The following is an 18489-nucleotide window of genomic DNA, read 5'->3' as shown; positions in this document are numbered from 1 at the left end:
GACCTCGGGGTCCGTTGTACCTCTGATGCCTAAGTTAGCTTTAATGTTAGAGATAAAGAGAAAATAATGATGAAGATGGGTGTAAAAGTTAACCTATTTGTTGCAGGTAGTGTTTATTTATACTTGCTGACGTGGTCTCCACTGTAGTGGCGTGTTACTTTGTAGGAGATTGTTCATGTCACCTACTCGCCAAGCTATCAAGCACTTTAGGCTTGTTGTGTGTAGTCCGAACTTTAGGTTGCATTGAATGCGGCGAGCCTTCTCCCCTAAGTTTCATTAATGCTTGGTGTGAACAACCTTGGATATTCCTGGATTGCATTGAATGCGACTTTCTTTCTTCCTTAAGCCTCCCTGTTTGTCACTTATGGGTAGTGATATTTCCAGTCAGCGAGCTCATCTATTTACTGATTAGTGGTTTCTAGATTGTCTTCCTTGTCATATGTTCATATCTACTCATTCCCTTAATCTGGGCCTTCAATATACCTGTCCCATTTCCCATGACTAGGTTTAGCCCTAGGCCTGGACTTGGACCTGGATCCAACCCAAGGAATAACTCCCTTCATAGTACCCCATGAATTTTTAGCACCATTTTGGGGCTAAAAATTATAAAGAAAATTTATGTGTTCCTTTGAATTTTAATCGGGGGGCTCTTATGGAGGGTAGAAATATCTACATGTGCATATTCATCTGTCCCCCTTCTCCAAGCCCTCGGGATGTAAAAACTAAAACGTTCCTGGTCACATTGCCTTCCTATGCATTTAAAGATAAAATATGCCAATTCTCATTTCCTTTAGCTCTGTTTCTTCCGTTCTTGTTTCCTTTACCTCCGCTCTTTCTTTTATTTGCTCATTCCTAGCGGGAGATGAGCGAGCGTGAAGCTCAAACCTGGTGGGAGAGGTACTCGATTGTGTATGAGGCAAGGGCGAAGCTCGAACTTGGCGGGCGATGAGGCGAGCATAAAGCTCGAACCGTTGGGAGTGCTCTCTAGGGAAAGCCTATTGGGGAAGCCTGCTGAGACAGTCCACAAGGCTAGTCCAAGTCTTGCCAGAACACCGTTGGTGACTAGTCCGAACTGAGTTTTGTTAAGTCCAAGTTGTGAGGAGTCTACGCACATGGTGCTTTACCAAGTTGCATTTCTCTTTTGTTTTGTCGCTTTTCCTTTTGTTTCTTTTGTGATCAGTCAAGTGACTGAGGTTGTACCCTGCAAAGGCTGGGCTGTATGATTAATAAAATAATTTTGTGTACCTGGCTATATGATTTATGCTTTCTCCTTGCGTTTTCATTTCCTTTGTGGTTAGTCAAGGAACTCGGCTTGTACCTAGCAAAGGTCGGCAAGTCCAACCTCTTGGTCATCTGTTGTCATGCGTTCTTTGTTAAAGTGAGAGAGGAACGATTTAAGACTCTCATCATCCCTCTGCTTTACTGTTAGGAGATAGGCAACAGGTATCCTCTTCTTTCGGCTGGCCATGAACTGAGTTAAGAAGAGACGGGCCAACTCGTTGAAGCTGACACTATTTTTAGGTCATAAAAACCTGAACCAAGCTCGTGTCGCCCCTTCAATGAAAGAGGAAATGCCATGCAGGCGACCTCACTCGGGAAACTGTGCAAGGTCATATGGGTTTTAAAAGTTTCTAAATGTTCCAAAAGGTCTTTTGACCCATCGTATGCTTTCATCTAAGGGATTTTGAAACTCGGAGGTAAAGATACCGCCTTAATCTCAGCGATGTATGGTAGTTTTGAGCTGGTGAGGAGTTGATCTGCCGTAGAGGGTTGGCCTATCTGCTTAGCCACCTCTATTTGGATCTGTAAGTTGACCCTACGTCGCTCTTCATCTTCAGCTGTCGTGTCGTGATGGCTCTGTCAATCTGCTTCTGGTTCTCCATCACCCCTTTGCAAGACAACGTTTTCTTGTCGAAGGGTCTTCATCTCCTCCATGAGTTTTCGTATTACTTCAGTCTGTTCATTGAGACTTCCTTCCATTGCTTTGGACTGTGTTGTTTCACGCTACAAAGTCTGAGAGCATGTTGTTGTCGGCATACGAAGGACATGCTAATTATGGGACAATAGAGATCTCACAGACGGCACCACTGTTGATGTCGTGTTTCGCAGGCCTGGACAACTATACGCAAACAATGCTTGGATCGTTTACCTGTACAGTGGAGAAAGGGGGGGACCTCGAGGTCCGTTGTACCTCTGATGCCTAAGTTAGTTTTTATGTAGGAGATGAAGAGAAAATAATAAAAAAAAAAATAGATGTAAAAGTTAACCTGTTTGTTGCAAGTGGTGTTTATTTAGACTTGCCGACCTGGTCTCCACAATAGTGGAGTGTTACTACTCTATAGGAGATTGTTCATGCCGCCTACTCGTCGAGCTATAAAGCACTTTAGGCTTGCCGTGTGTAGTCCGAACTTTAGGTTGCATTGAATGCGGCGAGCCTTCTTCCCTAAGTTTTATTAATGCTCGGTGTGAACTGCCCTGGATATTCATGGGTTGCATTGAATGCGACATTCCTTCTTCCTTAAGTCTCCCTATCTGTCACTTTTGGGTAGTGACATTTCCAGTCGACGAGCTCATCTATTTATTGGTTAGTGGTTTCTAGACTGTCTTCTTTGTCGTATGTTCCTATATACTCATTCCCTTGATCTAGACCTTCAATATACCTGAGGCCCAGCCCGTTTCCCATGTTTGGGTTTGGGCCTAGGCCTAAGCTTGGACCTGGACCTAGATCCAACCTAGGAAATAACTCCCATCACACTCTTATCACCCACCAATATTATTTATTGGACACTCTATGGGTTTATAAAAGATGACGACTTGACTTTTGAGTGAATTACATGCTCTTTTTAAAATAATAATAATAATAATTTCTTATATATATATAATGTCGCGTGTCCTCGAAATCTAAATAAATACATCAATCACTTAATTAACTAGTTCAAGAAAAATTAATAAAAATATTCCTTCCAATGTGGGAAGTCCGATCATATTAATAAGACATTGGTTATGACATGATATTATAGATTGATTTCTCTTTCAAACCTTAATACTTTACTTCCTATAAAAATAAATAAATACTTTGCTACATCACAAGCATTCCTATCACCACACCCTCGTGTTAAATAATGTGCAAAATTAAAAACGAAAAATCATGTAGATGTTGGCACACATGTTTTGCGAACTTGATCTCATTAATTATATCTATCAATTTCTCAATATTGTGTTTCCATTTGTTATATTGGCATGTGATTCTTGAATCCCCACACTTACAACGTCTATATGACTAGCGATTGTTGATTCTACTCAAACTTTAAGATCCTGTTTAAATAGTGAAAATGTTTTATCTCGTCTGATCTTATCCCATCTCATTATTATAATTTTTTTAAATTTCCACACAAATTTGATTTATGTAGAAATTAAGTGAATGTCCACACCGAATTTGTTTAAAGTTACAACTTTTCTAACTTTAAACCGAATTTGAGTAATTTAAGTGAAAGAGATAAATGTTCTCACTTAAAATCTTTTAAGAACTTGAGAGGATTTTGATCCGTCAAGTCTCAATGCGAAGTTCGACATATAATCTAACCTTTGACACTACCAAGGTTTAGCATTGCCTTTATCATTCATTAGAAGAAATTCCCACTAACATAAAAGCTCGGTTAGGTAAGTAAAACTTTTGACCTAAAAAGAGGGAAAGATATAGTAATGAAATGCATGGTGGGTCTTCAGTTGGCTTTGGCTCCATGATCGTTACTTTAAAATCTTTACTGACATTGAAAGAAGCAAAAACAAATCATGTCATGGCCTAAAGTCCCCGTAACTCTCGGCCTCAAAGCTTCTTTGCTATGATTAATGTCCGTATTTTAACCACCAAACCAACCACTCTCGCTCTCTTTCAAATCAACTCAACACAATAGAGTTGAGGTTCGATTATTAGAATTTAGAGTAGACAACATGGAGATAAAAAGCACTTCATTTTGAGGTCATGGAAGAAAAAGAAAAAGAACACTGCATTTGGATAGTGAAACTATTTCTTCTCATCATTATAATTTTTTTAAATTTTTATACAAAATATAATAAACAATTCAATATTTTCAAAATTTAAAAGAAAAATAATATTATAATGATATTTTATTTAATTTTTAATTTTCATCTCAATTCATCTTATCTCAACTTATTATTCAAATAAATACATTTTCCCCATACTCAAGAGTACAGGCCAAGAGTTTTTGAACCTTCGTGTAACCCCTCACACACTTTCGTCTGGGGCTCGGCCCCCTCCCATCGGATTTAAAGCTTGGATTTTTCTTTCTATTTTTTTTCCTGACTTCTTTTTACTAATATTAGTAGAAAGAGAAATGATATTTATAATTTTAAAGTGTGTAAATTAAGATTATATTGATGAAATCTTGTACCCTTTTAAGATGATAGAGTCCACTTTAAAAAAAAAAAAAAAAAAAAAAAAATTGCCCAAGACTTTGTTCCCGTATCTCACATTACCAGGGAAGAACATAGAGATACCGGTTACTAGATACAAAGGCAATGAGTAAAAAGATCATGACACATGGGCCCACCCCAGCGCAAGTCATGCCTTGATCGAGCACTTCTAGTCAGCATATTGCCCTTCCAACTTAAAATGCTTCTTCACTTAGAAACTTCGTCGCAAGCCTCTCCTTGGCTTTAATGGCTAAACCAAAGTTTCATCTCCTCCCCTGTTTTTCTTCCTCAACATCTTGCTATGCTTCTTTCATGGTGAATGTTCATCGCAGCTTGACCTAGAGGATGAGCCGTGGCTCAATGAAGAAGATGACGACGAAGTGGTCATGGTGCAAAGCCACCATGATTCTAGAAATAGATGTGACTTCTCTATTGGTAAATGGGTTTATGATCAATCCTATCCTCTCTACGACACAAACTGTCCATATCTTAGTGCTGCTGTGACTTGCCAAAAGAATGGACGCCCGGATTCTGACTACGAGAAGTGGAAGTGGAAGCCCCAAGGTTGCTCTATTCCAAGGTACATGTAAAAAAAAGAAAATGTATTAGCTAGTTCTCATGGTTTAAAACATAGAGATGACTATATGATGTAAACGAATGTAGTAAAGGTTTGTGATATATGCAAATGCCAAAAAGTAAAACACATACAATATCTTGCATTCTGTCTATATTGTTGACATCTCAATTTTGCATTTTCTTTCTAGGTTACATCATGAAAAGGAAAGCAATCTAATTTGCTATTACCCAAAAAAGATTATTCACTGCCGAAACTCTATGGAATCACTTGTATAAAAAGTTATCAAAATTCATAGAACCCTTTAGTGCGTTAAGTTCAAAATTCAGGGCATGCATCACATTTTTCTCAATCAAGAGTTAGCTAAGATGTTTTACCTCGAGCCAAATAGAAGAATGGAAAGAATATAAATATCTAGACAATGTCTGAGTGTTGCTAAAATATATAGCACATATATACCAATGCTTTGCCTCTATGGTACAGGTTTGATGCATTGGATTTTCTTGGAAGGATGAGAAAGAAAAGAATAATGCTGGTAGGAGATTCTATAATGAGGAATCAATGGGAATCCCTTGTCTGCTTAGTGCAAGGGGTTATTCCAACTGCTCGGAAAAGGGTGATCTACAATGGTCCTACCATGGCCTTCCATGCTATGGTAATTATGTTAATTAACCTCTTGAGTTAGTACATCTAAGCCTAATACAGCATTGTTGTAGAAGGTTCAACTTAATTAGTTATTCAATTTTACCTCAAATTAGCATAAGTATAAAGTAGTATAAATCTTCACATACAGGATTTTGAGATATCAATCGAGTTTTCTTGGGCTCCACTTCTAGTGGAATTGAGAAAAGGGCCAGAAAACAAGAGGATCTTGCATTTGGATTTGATTGAAGAGAATGCAAAGTATTGGAGAGGCGTTGATATTCTTGTTTTTGATTCAGCTCACTGGTGGACTCATTCCGATAAATGGAGTTCGTAAGACAAGTTTTGCAATATTCTTCCCTTTTCTCACTTCATGATTTCATCAAATTCTTTGTCCATGTGTTGCATTGATGTGTGTTGGTGAGGCTGTAAGAGGAAATAAGAAAGCTCAATTCATGATTCTAAATTAGATTTATAAATAATTTTAGGTGGGACTATTTCATGGAGAGAAATAATCTATTTAAAAACATGAATCCAATGGTTGCATACGAGAAAGGACTCACAACATGGGCTAAATGGGTCGATCTAAATCTAGACCCTCACAAAACCCAAGTCATTTTCCGGAGCATGTCACCTAGACATAACAGGTACAATGAAAATTCTACTCCAAATATACTTGACTTTCTTTCTTTATCTTGAAAGTCATTTTGAGCAGAGGTGTCCTTTTTATTGGCAGAGAAAATGGATGGAAATGCTATAATCAAAAGCAGCCTCTAGCTTTCTTTAGCCACCAGCATGTTCCTGAACAGTTGCTGGTGTTACAAGGGGTGTTGAGAAGGATGAGATTTCCAGTATATCTGCAAGATGTTACCACTATGTCGGCTCTTCGGAGAGACGGGCATCCTTCTGTGTACAGAAGGGCAATGACCCAAGAAGAGAAGCAGCGTCCAAGGGACTTTTCCTCAGGCTCTGACTGCAGCCATTGGTGCCTCCCTGGGGTGCCTGATATCTGGAATGAGATGTTGAATGCCTTGCTCAAACAAAGAACGTAGTAAGAAAAGTTAGGTAAAGTCGTTAGAATCACTGATCTGCATAACTTGGGTTTGTTTTGTAATCTCTGAGACTGTGATGGTTACTCATGGCATTGTGTCTCATAATCTTTTATGACAGTGTTTTAATCCGTGTGATGGAGGAACTTCCTCCAACCCAGTTTGAAGAAAACTCTAATAATGCTCTATTTGTCTGAAAAAAGACACTAATTTCCAAAATTGAACAATGCGTTATTTTAGAAATACTAAAAGTTAGTTTTTAAGAATGTAGCAAACTTGTATGCAGTAATATATAAAACTAAACAAAGAAAATAAAGATGTTTTAAATAAAACTTTTTCAAGGTTTATTCTTTCAAATAAAAAAGGCTTGAAGGAGGATATTTTGGAGCATAGGATACCAGCTACCTAAGTTTTCCAGAAAAGGGGGAAGTATGTATTAATAGTAGGCCATTTTGCAATCATATTCTTTGGCATTCACTTTTTGCAATGGTTGCTGTATACATCTCTTAGATGCCGGGTACCTAACACGGTGCACGCGAGAATGATGGTTAATTATGAATTGGAACGTGCACGTGCTCCAAATTGTCTTTGAAAGCCATGGCAGGAGAAATGGTTTTCTTCATAGCTTTTTAGAGGCCACGACCAAGTCTGAAATGATGATGTCTGCTCTCTGGTGGTAATTGGTGGTGCTTTTTCCTTTATTTTTCCACTGGGAGAAAATTCCCTGCCAATGGTTCTGAAGACCATCCAAGTTACCCCCAAAACACTCTTAAAGCCTAAGATCTTAGCAATATTACTATAATCCATTATTACTATTGAATTTAGAACCCTACTCTTATGTTGCTGAAAGCTCTGCTGGAATTCTTCTGTGAAAAGTATCAAATGAAAACAGATTTTGAAAGCATCATACTTTTATAACGACATGGCTATCTTTTTCCCTTGTCCCATGGTGGATGCAAAATCTTGTTCCCCAAATTCAGCCTCCTGAACAGATGCTTTCTACAATATTTTTGTGATAGAATTGTCATGTACCCTGCATCCAGGAGAAAAATCAAGCTAGAAACTAGTTGAAAGAGCCTGCACTAATGGAACTTTATTATAAATCAACGATAAATCTCGTCATTACATGTATGCATAAATTGCTACAATCTAACTTAGCTCGTAAACCATGCAGTGCCACACTTTTATTAAATTTTTATCAAAAATTAGTTGGCACAACTGCATTCTACCCTCTAGCTTAATCAGTGGGGAACAAATTTCTTCTTCAATTTGGCGATCTCCCTAGCACTCAATCCAAAAGCCTTCTCCAAAAGCTCTTCTTTGATTCCAGACCCGAAAATTGAAGCTGGGATTCTCTGCAAGCCCGGGTTTTGGCTGTTGAAACTCCCCAAAATACTCGCTGGGGTATCTCCAACATTCATCTGGAAGTGTAGCAGACCTCTAGGGAACACCATGACCTCTCCTTTCTCAACCACTTTTGCAAAAATCCTGTTACTTGTATCAACAAATCCCGAATAAATCCTCCCCTCCAGCACAAACGCAGTCTCGGTTGCTCTAGGATGGAAATGTGGCACGTTGATGCCACCAACATCAAAGTCTGCTCTCACAAATGACATGCCAAGCGTGTTTAAACCTGGAAAGACATTTGAATTCACTGGCATGGCTGAAAAGCCAGTTTGGCTGTAGTTTCCAGGAAATTTTATGCCCGAGAATGTGAAATCTTCCACCGTAACGGCTGATGAGTTCTTGCATGAGTGGTTACTGTTTGCAGATGCTTTGGGGGCTACGCAGAAGTCCAGAACTGGATCTGGGTCTGTAGCAAAGACTACATGGCTGTGGAGGAGAATAACAACTAATAAAACTGCCCTTTTCTGCATCATCATCCTCTACTCTCTGTTATTGGATCCAAAGACTTCGATTTGTTGGAATTACAATAGCTCTATATCACAAACTAAATACAGGGAACATACACAAACAAGTGGTAATGCAACTGTAAGAGCAAGATAAAACTTGTGGAAACAGCTGCATCAAGCAGGGAAAATTTAAAGCTATAGCTAGCTGAAGAAATAAAAGTTATTCTTTCTGTATTTATAGAAGTGACTTTCCATGGTGCACTTTGCTTGAGGATAAAGAGAGGTTAGGTTCAAAAGATAGCATCTATCAACACTGGTTTGCTTAATGCTTTTGCCTTTTTGCTGTTTCTAGCTAGTGGGGGAATTGGTTGTCAACTGTGCTCGTGGCTTAGATTATTGCACAAGGCGTATATTCAAAGACAGAAAGCTAACAAATCCCACACCCCTAAACACTTTTCATCATTTTTCAATCTCTATATTGTAAACTTGACCAAAACCCAAGAAACTCCAACTGCTACGAAGGGAAAACGTTGACACTGTTAATTAAATGTTCATAAGGATATATAAAGGCATCACACGAGTTTGTATGCAGCTTGTGTACATGGTTTGATCTCGACTTTTGCGTTATTTTAAGAGCACTCGTAAACATACATGATCCCAAATCAATAATAGAGATTTTTTTTTTCTTGGGTCTTGTACAAGTAACATTGGTCATTCTTAAAAGCTTCTTTTTTTATTTTTTGGATTGGGTTCACACAAGGATGAAATTATATTTTGGTTATTAGGAAGTGGGATCAATGATTATTAGAAATTGTTTCAAAGGGAGTCCATTCATCCAACTTAGAATGATTGCAAATGACCCCAAAAACCAACCAAAGCCAGATGAAGGATTTGGTACGCTTTATCCGCTGTCAGATCACCGATCAGGTACAAAAAATAAAACCAGTATTAAGCGGAGAAATAGAACAAGAATTCTCCTAGGGCATTAGAGATCAACTGGATGGCACTTCCAAAAGTTTTCCCTTCCAACGAGGTTCTTATTTTAAATTGAAAATGAAAAATAAAAAGAAAACATCTCGATTCATCTCATCTCATCATTATAATTTTTTTAACTTTTTTCCACACAAAATACAATAAAAATTCAACTTTTTCAAATCTCAATTCAATTTTTTTAAAATCTCAAAACAATAATAATATTAAAAAAATAATATTCTAACAATATTTTATTTAATTTTTATCTAAAACTATTTCATCTCATCTCACTATTCAAACGGGGCTTAAATATGGCAGTGCTAGGATTCCTAATGAAAACCAGTATTAGCGAATTCCTAGCTCACTGTAATTGAGCATGTATGCCAGCAGAACATGTGTAATGAAACCAAATGTCCAAAAGTAGCTGGTTTTCATATTGCATTTTATTATTTATATCAGTCATTTCCCAGGTAACGAGAAGGGAGACACTGGCATCCGTTAAAAAAGCCTTACGGAATGCGAGTAAAGAACCATCGCGTCTGACTTTTTTGGGGAATTTTACAGCTCAAGGATATGATTTGATACAAGAAGAGTTACACTGGGTTTACAGACACGAAAGTGGTATTTCCGGTTATTAGTAACTATCTATATCAGTTTCTGGCCTTCGGAGATAATAGCGTAGACAATTCACCAAGACCTGTACATTCAAATTATTCGTTACGTGAGCGTGAAATGTATCTGATAATGATTGTACGCTAAAATTGTCTTGAAAATGACTTAATCATTAAGAAGATCTACATAGGAAACTTGCCTGAGACAAGGAGGTGTTTAACGCTGCCCCTCTGTAGCTGACATGAAACTTATCTTTGGCTACCAGTCCCTGTTGAATGAGAGATGAGCACTTGATCATAACATAATGTGTATGAGAGAGAGAGAGAGAGAGCATACTTCTGTATCAATTTCAGCTGATTCCACATCAATGTTAATATCAGCAATAACTTTGATGATTTCTACCAGTAATCCAGGTCTATCTGCTGTCTCTATATAAAGTAAACTGTAAATTGCAAAGCAAAATGCATACTTGAGATGAGAGATCGTCACCCTCATTCTTTGCAAATACCTTCAAACTTCACTCAGATTATGATCTCCCAACAGGGCGGGTCGTGCAAAGGTAGGACCAGTAGAGAAAACATAAAATAACCAATAAATTGTAACGGTAAAAGACAACAAAATTAAAAGTAGCAAACCTCCTCTTGGGTCCATCTTCCTTCACTTGTACATGAGTTGCAATATCAACATCAAGCTGCACAAGAAAGTCACAAAGGTTACAAAAAGAACACGAATGGAACTTGGTTGACAAACTAGATCCTGGCCATGTAAACCCCCTAGATCCAAAATCTATTATATATGCATAATTGATCACTGTTGGCCAAATAAATGAGACAAGCAAAGCAGTACTTGGCTACTTCACTATTGTTGACATGTTCCAAACGCTAAATTTGACATGTTGTGGCTGACAGCTATTAGCACAGATACTTTTCGGGCTGCTATGCTATTGCCATAATGGAATCAACAAATGCCGAGACTTGGTATATGCAATCCAAATAAATGCAAGGTCAAATAAGAGTCTGCATTTTTTGTTCAATCTCTGAAAAGTATGTCCCAATGCAAAGAGAAGGGAAAAATAAATTATGCCAGAAAATTAACTTAAAATAATTCGAAGGATCTTCAGCACACCTTCTTCTCTGGTGCTTTTATTCCAAAAGCCTCACCCATAGCAAGTTGGGCACTAGATTCCTACAAGAAATTCAGAGGAAACATGAGATTTGCACATGACAAAATCTTTTTGTAAGAACTGTAAGATAAATGAGAAAGAACTTTCTCCAACTTTCATCCATGGAAACTTCAAAAGAACGAAATAAAACCTAAATAGAGTATTTCAGCATACTCACTGGATGATACTTCAAAAGATTGTTAATGATGGTCAGTCGAATTCTCTCCAACATATCAGGATCTTCGACTTTTCGTCCTGTGTCTCTAGCATAACCAAATTCAATCTGTAAATGCTAAAAACTAGATGTAAACAAGTAACAGTACATAATTAGACCAGTGGGCTGATGTAAATTTTTTCAGAATTCTGATATCTAGTGTTGGATACATTAACCGTTTAGACAACTATTTAAAGCATCTTATCAACTTCTGCTAACTAATAGAAAAAGACTCGGAAGGGAACATTATTTGGCTACGTTTGGATGTTGAGATGAGTTGAGTTATGAATAATAGTATTTTGTGGGTTCCCTTGAGATGGGTTTAACTTTTTTAGGTTGAGATGGTTTAACTTTTTAGATTGAAATGTATGAAATAAATTGAGATAAGTTTAACTTTTTATGGAGTTAAAAAAATAGTGGTCCCATCAATGATTTGTTTGAGATGAGTTTAACTTTTTATGGAGTTAAAAAAATAGTGGTCCCATCAATGATTTGTTTGAGATGAGTTGAGTTTGGTTCAACAACCAAACACAACCTAAAAAGACAGTGCAACTAGTTTCAACACTCTTGGCTTCAATATTGGGGGTTTGCTTCAATGCTTGTATCTTCAAAATGAGCAGACTAGATATATTGCACTAGGACCAGCCTTGTGAGGTGTCTGGCAATAATTTTATCACGGAAAGACAGCAGTGTCATCTTGCTGTCTGCAGCCAATGGTTCATACAAAATATGCACTACTACTGCCCCAAAATTTTGCACATACATTTTGGGGTCCTTTAGCCATGGTCTAAAGTCGTGTGAAAAGCAAGTACGTTCGTATAATTGTTCAGGGCAGGGTATGCCTATTCTTATTAATACAATCGTTTACTTATAAAAAAAAAAAAATGTTCAGGGCAGGGTAAAGGGAGCAAGTTTCCAGTGGTTTTGAGATAAAATACATGTTTTTTTCCTTGCTTAGTAACTGAAACTCTGTCCTGCTAGACTAAAAGTTAAATGTTGCTCAATAACTACAAAGAACCCGCATCAATCTCAGAACAGAGCTTTAAGAATTTGTCTCTAAAGGTAGAAAATGTAAAGGAAAAAGTACACTAAAGAATATTATGTTGTGGATGAAAAATTAGCACCAGACAACTATACAAAACTTCATTTTTTTCCTTCAGAATCATGCATGGGATTAACTCTACCAAAGCACCATTGGCGAGATGCCAACAGAATTACTTACAATCGTGTGATGAAAAATTTTGTTTGTTTGACTGACCCCTCAGTCGCAACAGTTCCCTTTGACACATCCAGTCCCAAATCTTTCAATGCTTTCATCTGCCCTATCATAGTAAACAAGGGCAGGTCGTTAACTATAACCATTTAAAGAACATACTGGTATTTAAAAAAAAATAGAGGGCATTTGCTCGGCTCCGACCTACCATGGGCCTTTTTACCTAAAGAATCAACACCGTTGTAATTATTTTCTCATAACTAAATAGAAGGAAAGAAAATTCCAAACAATCCATTGGTGGTTTTGAACTGAGCAAAACAGCGCAGTCAATGATTAGGTTGGTATGTTTTTCACCAATAATCCCTACCCGTACCTATTTTCTAGTAATCCCTTAAAGTTGTGGAATTCCAGGATCAAATGTGGCCCCTACTTGAGAATCAGCCAGTAACTTTCACAGAAATTCAACAAGGAAAACTTGTTTCATGAAGAGAGTGCCTCACGAGAATACAGAAATTCAAGATGTATTAATCCTATGCAAATGTTTATTCAGAGAGGTGAATGCCACATGTTGCCAGCAGCCACTTTACCGTGTCAATGAGAGCTCCCAAGCGATCTCCAAAGCTGAGCTGTACAATTGTTGCATCAGAATCTGAATCTTGATCTATTAGAACTATTGGCATAGGGACATAATCAGCATCTCGATCAAACTTCTGCATTTACAGTTATCACCTCGATCAGTAAATATATTTTTTTAAGAGAAAACTTAGCTGTACTGGAGGGATATATGATGTCATTCTCACAATTTATGTGTTAAACCAATTTCCAACTCCCCAAAATTGTAAACAAAAGAAAAAATGCATAAATAATTTTTTTATAAGTAATAAGAAAAAAAATGCATAAATATCAGATATTAAATTCATAGATTGTAAATAATTTGGGCCACTTGGACCGGACAAGCATGTTTCAAGTGAACTGTGGTCCGAATTAAATGCTTAAAAGTAAACAGTCATTGGTAAGAATCATGTCATGCCAGTACTTGTGATTTAGACGAAAAGAAAAAGAATTCCATGCAAAAACATCCAAAATTGAATATGTCCACTTACAAATCCCTCTCAGTTATGGATGGAAAAGCACTTGTCAAAAAAGGTTAAAGAGACAAAAGCACTAATCATATAATACTGCTCAAAGTGAAATTGTTCAACCACCCTAAAAATAAAATAAAAAACTGGCAATCAAGCATCTCATCTAGACTATCTAGTCATGCAATTGCTCAAGAAATCTTTGAGAACCAAAGCTAAGTCACAGGTTTGTGATTTTCAAATTCAATCACAAACCAGTCTTCGAAGGACCAAAAATCAGCATGATTTTCCATTCATTTCAAGAGTGCTACTGTTAGTACAGCAATACTCAACATCTTTAACATATTTTATACTCATTTTTTCTTAATAATGAATGAAACAAATAAACTCAATTTTTCTTAATAATGAGTGAGACAAATAACATAAAGGTAGAAACAATCATTTTACTGACCGATGAGGTTGAATCAACTGCATTCAAACCATCGGTAGATGCATGCAAAATATTCCTGCATAACAATACGAGCAACATTAGACAACAAAAGATTCAGGGTTATCCTTTCACAAGATCACACAAAGAGAATCGAAATTGGACCTCATAACAATAACATACCATACACAATACTAAAGCAAGTGATTAACAAATTAACAACGACTGATGCAGTCACAAACCGCAAAGTTGGACTACAAAGACAAGATCAGTGAACAAGATAAAGCAAAGGCACAAACATCAAATGACCTAAAGAAACTTTCTTCATCATTATCCCTCCAGAACATTAATGCGATTGTAACAGTACGAGTGGAGAGAATCATCAAGAACCTAATGTTCTGTTGGAAAAGTAAACGAAGAAAATATACTTCAGCCATCTCTTTAGCCTCGGCCAAGCACCACCTTCTGAGATCACCTTTATTGTCGACAACTAAATATGAGCGTGAAAACAAGACAAACTCAAATAGAATAAAGCTTATTCACACAAGAAGTTGTCAACAACCATTGGCTGTTAACAAATAGGTCTAAAAAATACCCAAAAATCACCCTCTTTTTTAGTGATTTTTCAGTAACTGTATTAAGATCGGTTGAGAATGGAGATGGTCTTAAATTCCTTGGGGGCCAAAATCTAAGATTTAAGATACAATGCTTTTGATTGCAGTAGAGAACATAGGCAACAAAACTGAATGAAAAATGAAAGTTCTGATCTTCAAATGGTTCAATCGATTAAGACAGGCTAAAACATCTAGTTACCACACCTGACTTAAGGCTTTCATTTTCTCGAGATGTTTAAAGAGGACACGAGACTCGAAACCCCGGTGTTCTTTTCTTCCCCTTATTATTTTTCTCCACCACACGGACAATCGATTAAGCAATTTCTCAGAAGCCAAACACAGCACCAGTACATACAGAGTTATTTTATAATTAATTTATCAAAAAAGAGCTTCCAGATCCATGGAGTTTTTTACAAGGAACCGAATCCTATCGAAATGTAAGGTAACTACTTTGAAAAAAAGTGAAATTCACAAATATAGTACACCCATCACCGTGTAGCTGCTTAGAAAATACAGAAATCCACGAATAAGATAAATTCAAAGGAAAATAAGCCAATAGTTTTCTCCTGAAGTAATTCAAGTGCAGGTTCAGTCTTACTGGGGCAAGACACTGATATAGTGATAATTACAACAAAAAATACTTCCGATTTCTACTTTTTTATGCATATAAAAGCTGTCTTTTTTACTTTCGAATTGCGCATGAATATTTTCTAGGCAACCGAACAGCGCGTAAAGGAAAAGATCGGAGTCTGCATCTTACTTCTTTCTCAAGAAAGCGAGTGCAGGTTCTGAGCACTTGTAGCGAACCGGTAAAACTGTGAGTGGCTCGCACGGAGAGAGCTGTGGAACGATACCGGGACCAGAAACCCTAGATCGACAGAGGGCAAAGGACGAGGAGAAGAAGGCGGTGTTTGCGAGGGCCATGGGAGTGCTGGATTGACAGTGTTGGATTGCTAAGCAAATTTTGACTTTTGACAGGGTGCGTGCGTACATATAAAGTGCGATATTTCACTGTTTGGAGCGGTCGTTCGCTTGTTGCGTCACTCGGTGGGACGGCGAGAGCTGGTTGGAGGCCACGTCAGGTCGCATGCGTAAAAGGTACAAAATTTTGTTCTTTTGGAACCAAGGTTCTCAAAAAATTAAAAAAATAAATAATAATAAAAAAAGCAACAAGTGGGGGCGAATAGCTGTATTTTGTCGTAGGTGCGGTTTAAACTTAATTGATAGGATTGTCGTAGGATTTGAATAAAATATTATTATAATATTATATTTTAATAATATTATTATTATTTTAATATTTAAAAAATTTAAAAAATTATTTATTAAATTTTATATATAAATTTAAAAAAATTATAATAATAAAATAAAATGAGATTAAATATTTTTATTATCTAATGGGAGAATAGAGTTTTAGGATGATTCATTTTTATTTTTTTAATACTAATATTAGGCACAAATCTTAAATGTATAAATTTTTTTATAAAAGTGTGTACCACATAAAAAAAAAAAAAAGTTTTTTGCACTTTTTTTATAAAGAGTTTACATAAGATTTATGTATTCAGAGATTGTATATATCATTCATTTTTTTTAAAATAATTATTTATATACTTTGCAATACTTTGTAAAAAAGTAGATTTTATTATAAAAAAATATAAAAAAAATCTAATTTTTTTTAATGGATCTACTTTTTGACAAACGAGCTAAACTTAATTATTTAAAACTTATATATGGTATTACTATTTTTTTTCTAAATTAAGCTCTAACTTTCTTAAAAAAGAATTAGAAACCATATAATATTATTACGAAATGCCAATTATGTATAGATTAAATTTATAGAAATTAAAGTGAGATGCAAGCAAATTTTATACTCCAAGTGACTTTCCCGTCACGTATATTTTGTGGTAGGACGATATTTCACAAATGTTAAGAAAATATAACAATTATTTAATTAAGATTTTAAATTTTTTTGTACAAATTATAAGATCTAGAGTTTAGACAAATATTCTAGATAATTTAATTTTGTAAACACTAACTCGTGTTGAATTCTATATTGAATAAATCCCAGTCAACTTTATCTATATAAGTAATTATATTGAAGAAGATTAATGCCCTGAAATTCTTGAAATATTACTACAATTGCAGCTCACACTATAGGTTATAAAACTCCCATTAATTATAGCTTGATACCAATAGCTCTTCTCCCCCTGATTATGAAATGAGTTTTTCTATTTGCAAGTCAGCTTGTAAAACACGTCAGCGTCATTATTTATAAAGTAATGATATATACCATATTTTCATTCTATTTTAATCATACTAAGTAGTATGTAGCACATTCATTATTATTAAATGATAAAAAAATATGTAATAAATGATCATTTAATAGTAATAAATGTATCACATCTTACCTAGTGAGATGTTAGTATGGTGTATAGATTTTTTATTTATTTATATTATAATATTTCATTTGTAATATTTAAATTTAAAAATTTGTCTTTAAAATCAAATCACTCCACATAAACGTTTATGACCTTTCCATATGAATTAAACATATGTTTTTCTTGACGAGTAAATGATTTCCATTCAAATTAGGTAGTTAGAGTTTTTAATACTTGTTCACATACCTTTTGTTTTTTTTTCTTTGTTTATTCCTCATATCTTTCTTTTATCATCTTCTTATTACATAAATTGAATGTGAAGGAAAAAAAATACGGAGGAGTAGAATTGTGAAGATAACAAGCCATAGGTTCAATGAATAAAAATACAAAACGGAAATAAAAAAAATGAATTTACGAAAATAAAAAAGGAATTTAGATAAGCCAATGATTCTCATGTTCTACTTTGAGTAAATTAATAATTCTTTTTGTGTGAAAAAATAATTGAATGGTTAATATTTTGTAAAAAAAAAAAAAAGGGAGTTTTGTGGGTGGGTGGGTCTATAAAAATATTCTATCTGGCAATTTTTTTAAGGCTTATATTGATTATACAGTTCAGATAATATGATATGAGATATTTTATTAAAAATTGAATAAAATATTGTTATAATATAATTATTTTGTTAGATTTGAAAATGTTGAATTGTTTATTATATTTTATATAAAAGTTTAAAAAAATTATAATAATTATATAAGATAAGATAATTTAATTTTGTGTAATCAAACTAATTTTTAATGAATACAATGATAAGGAAATTAATAACTTTATATTATCGTTTGGGCATCCAAATGCTTTTTAAAATTATACATCGCTCCTCACTTATGACACTCATCCACACACCGTTCAAAACAATAATCAATCTTTGGTTAACTAATTGTTTTAAGATTTAAAAAAAAAAAAAATTTCAAATCCAATCCAAACTTCTTTAAGTTTTCATTTAATCATTTATCTATGTTTCATTAAAAAGTTAAAAAAATATAAAAACCAAAACAAGTTTTATAAAATTAAAATAAAAAAGTTATATTCAAATGATTTTTTAATTCTATTTTTATTTGAGCACACATGCATTCAACACTAGAAATTTTTTATTTATTATTAAAATTTTATTATTTATTCATATAATTATAAATTATAATGAAAAAAACGACGAATAGTATATTTGTTCAAAATTCACGAAACACATCCCTACAATTCACAGGTGCTTTGGAGGT

The 18489-nt window shown here is 35.2% G+C and overlaps 3 protein-coding genes across 3 annotated transcripts; 1 reads left to right on the top strand and 2 right to left on the bottom strand.

Annotated features, from left to right (window-relative positions):
- Positions 1-4665: 4665 nt before the first annotated feature.
- LOC121238634 (protein trichome birefringence-like 36) lies at positions 4666-6918 on the top strand. Its single transcript, XM_041135594.1, is given in 6 exon segments — positions 4666-4707; positions 4710-5014; positions 5492-5663; positions 5802-5983; positions 6139-6297; positions 6387-6918. Coding segments are annotated over 6 exon segments (1161 nt in total). The 5' UTR covers positions 4666-4680; the 3' UTR covers positions 6703-6918.
- An 859-nt stretch (positions 6919-7777) lies between these two features.
- On the bottom strand, positions 7778-8973 carry LOC121238636 (germin-like protein subfamily 3 member 2). Its single transcript, XM_041135596.1, has one exon. The coding sequence runs from the start codon at positions 8580-8582 to the stop codon at positions 7941-7943; it is 642 nt and encodes a 213-aa protein (XP_040991530.1). The 5' UTR covers positions 8583-8973; the 3' UTR covers positions 7778-7940.
- Positions 8974-9936: 963 nt separating this feature from the next.
- Positions 9937-15849, bottom strand: LOC121238635 (ACT domain-containing protein ACR12-like). The gene is made up of 10 exons (XM_041135595.1): positions 15606-15849; positions 14256-14310; positions 13313-13435; positions 12735-12829; positions 11477-11561; positions 11262-11321; positions 10772-10827; positions 10473-10578; positions 10336-10404; positions 9937-10221 (listed from the first exon to the last, which is right to left on the bottom strand). The coding sequence occupies exons 1-10, from the start codon at positions 15836-15838 to the stop codon at positions 10159-10161; spliced, it is 945 nt and encodes a 314-aa protein (XP_040991529.1). The 5' UTR covers positions 15839-15849; the 3' UTR covers positions 9937-10158.
- Positions 15850-18489: the final 2640 nt, after the last annotated feature.

The sequence above is a fragment of the Juglans microcarpa x Juglans regia genome, chromosome 7D, assembly GCF_004785595.1.
Source record: "Juglans microcarpa x Juglans regia isolate MS1-56 chromosome 7D, Jm3101_v1.0, whole genome shotgun sequence".
NCBI lineage: Eukaryota > Viridiplantae > Streptophyta > Magnoliopsida > Fagales > Juglandaceae > Juglans > Juglans microcarpa x Juglans regia.
The sequence above is the reverse complement of the archived record's forward strand: the minus strand, read 5'-3'. Positions and strand labels throughout refer to the sequence as shown.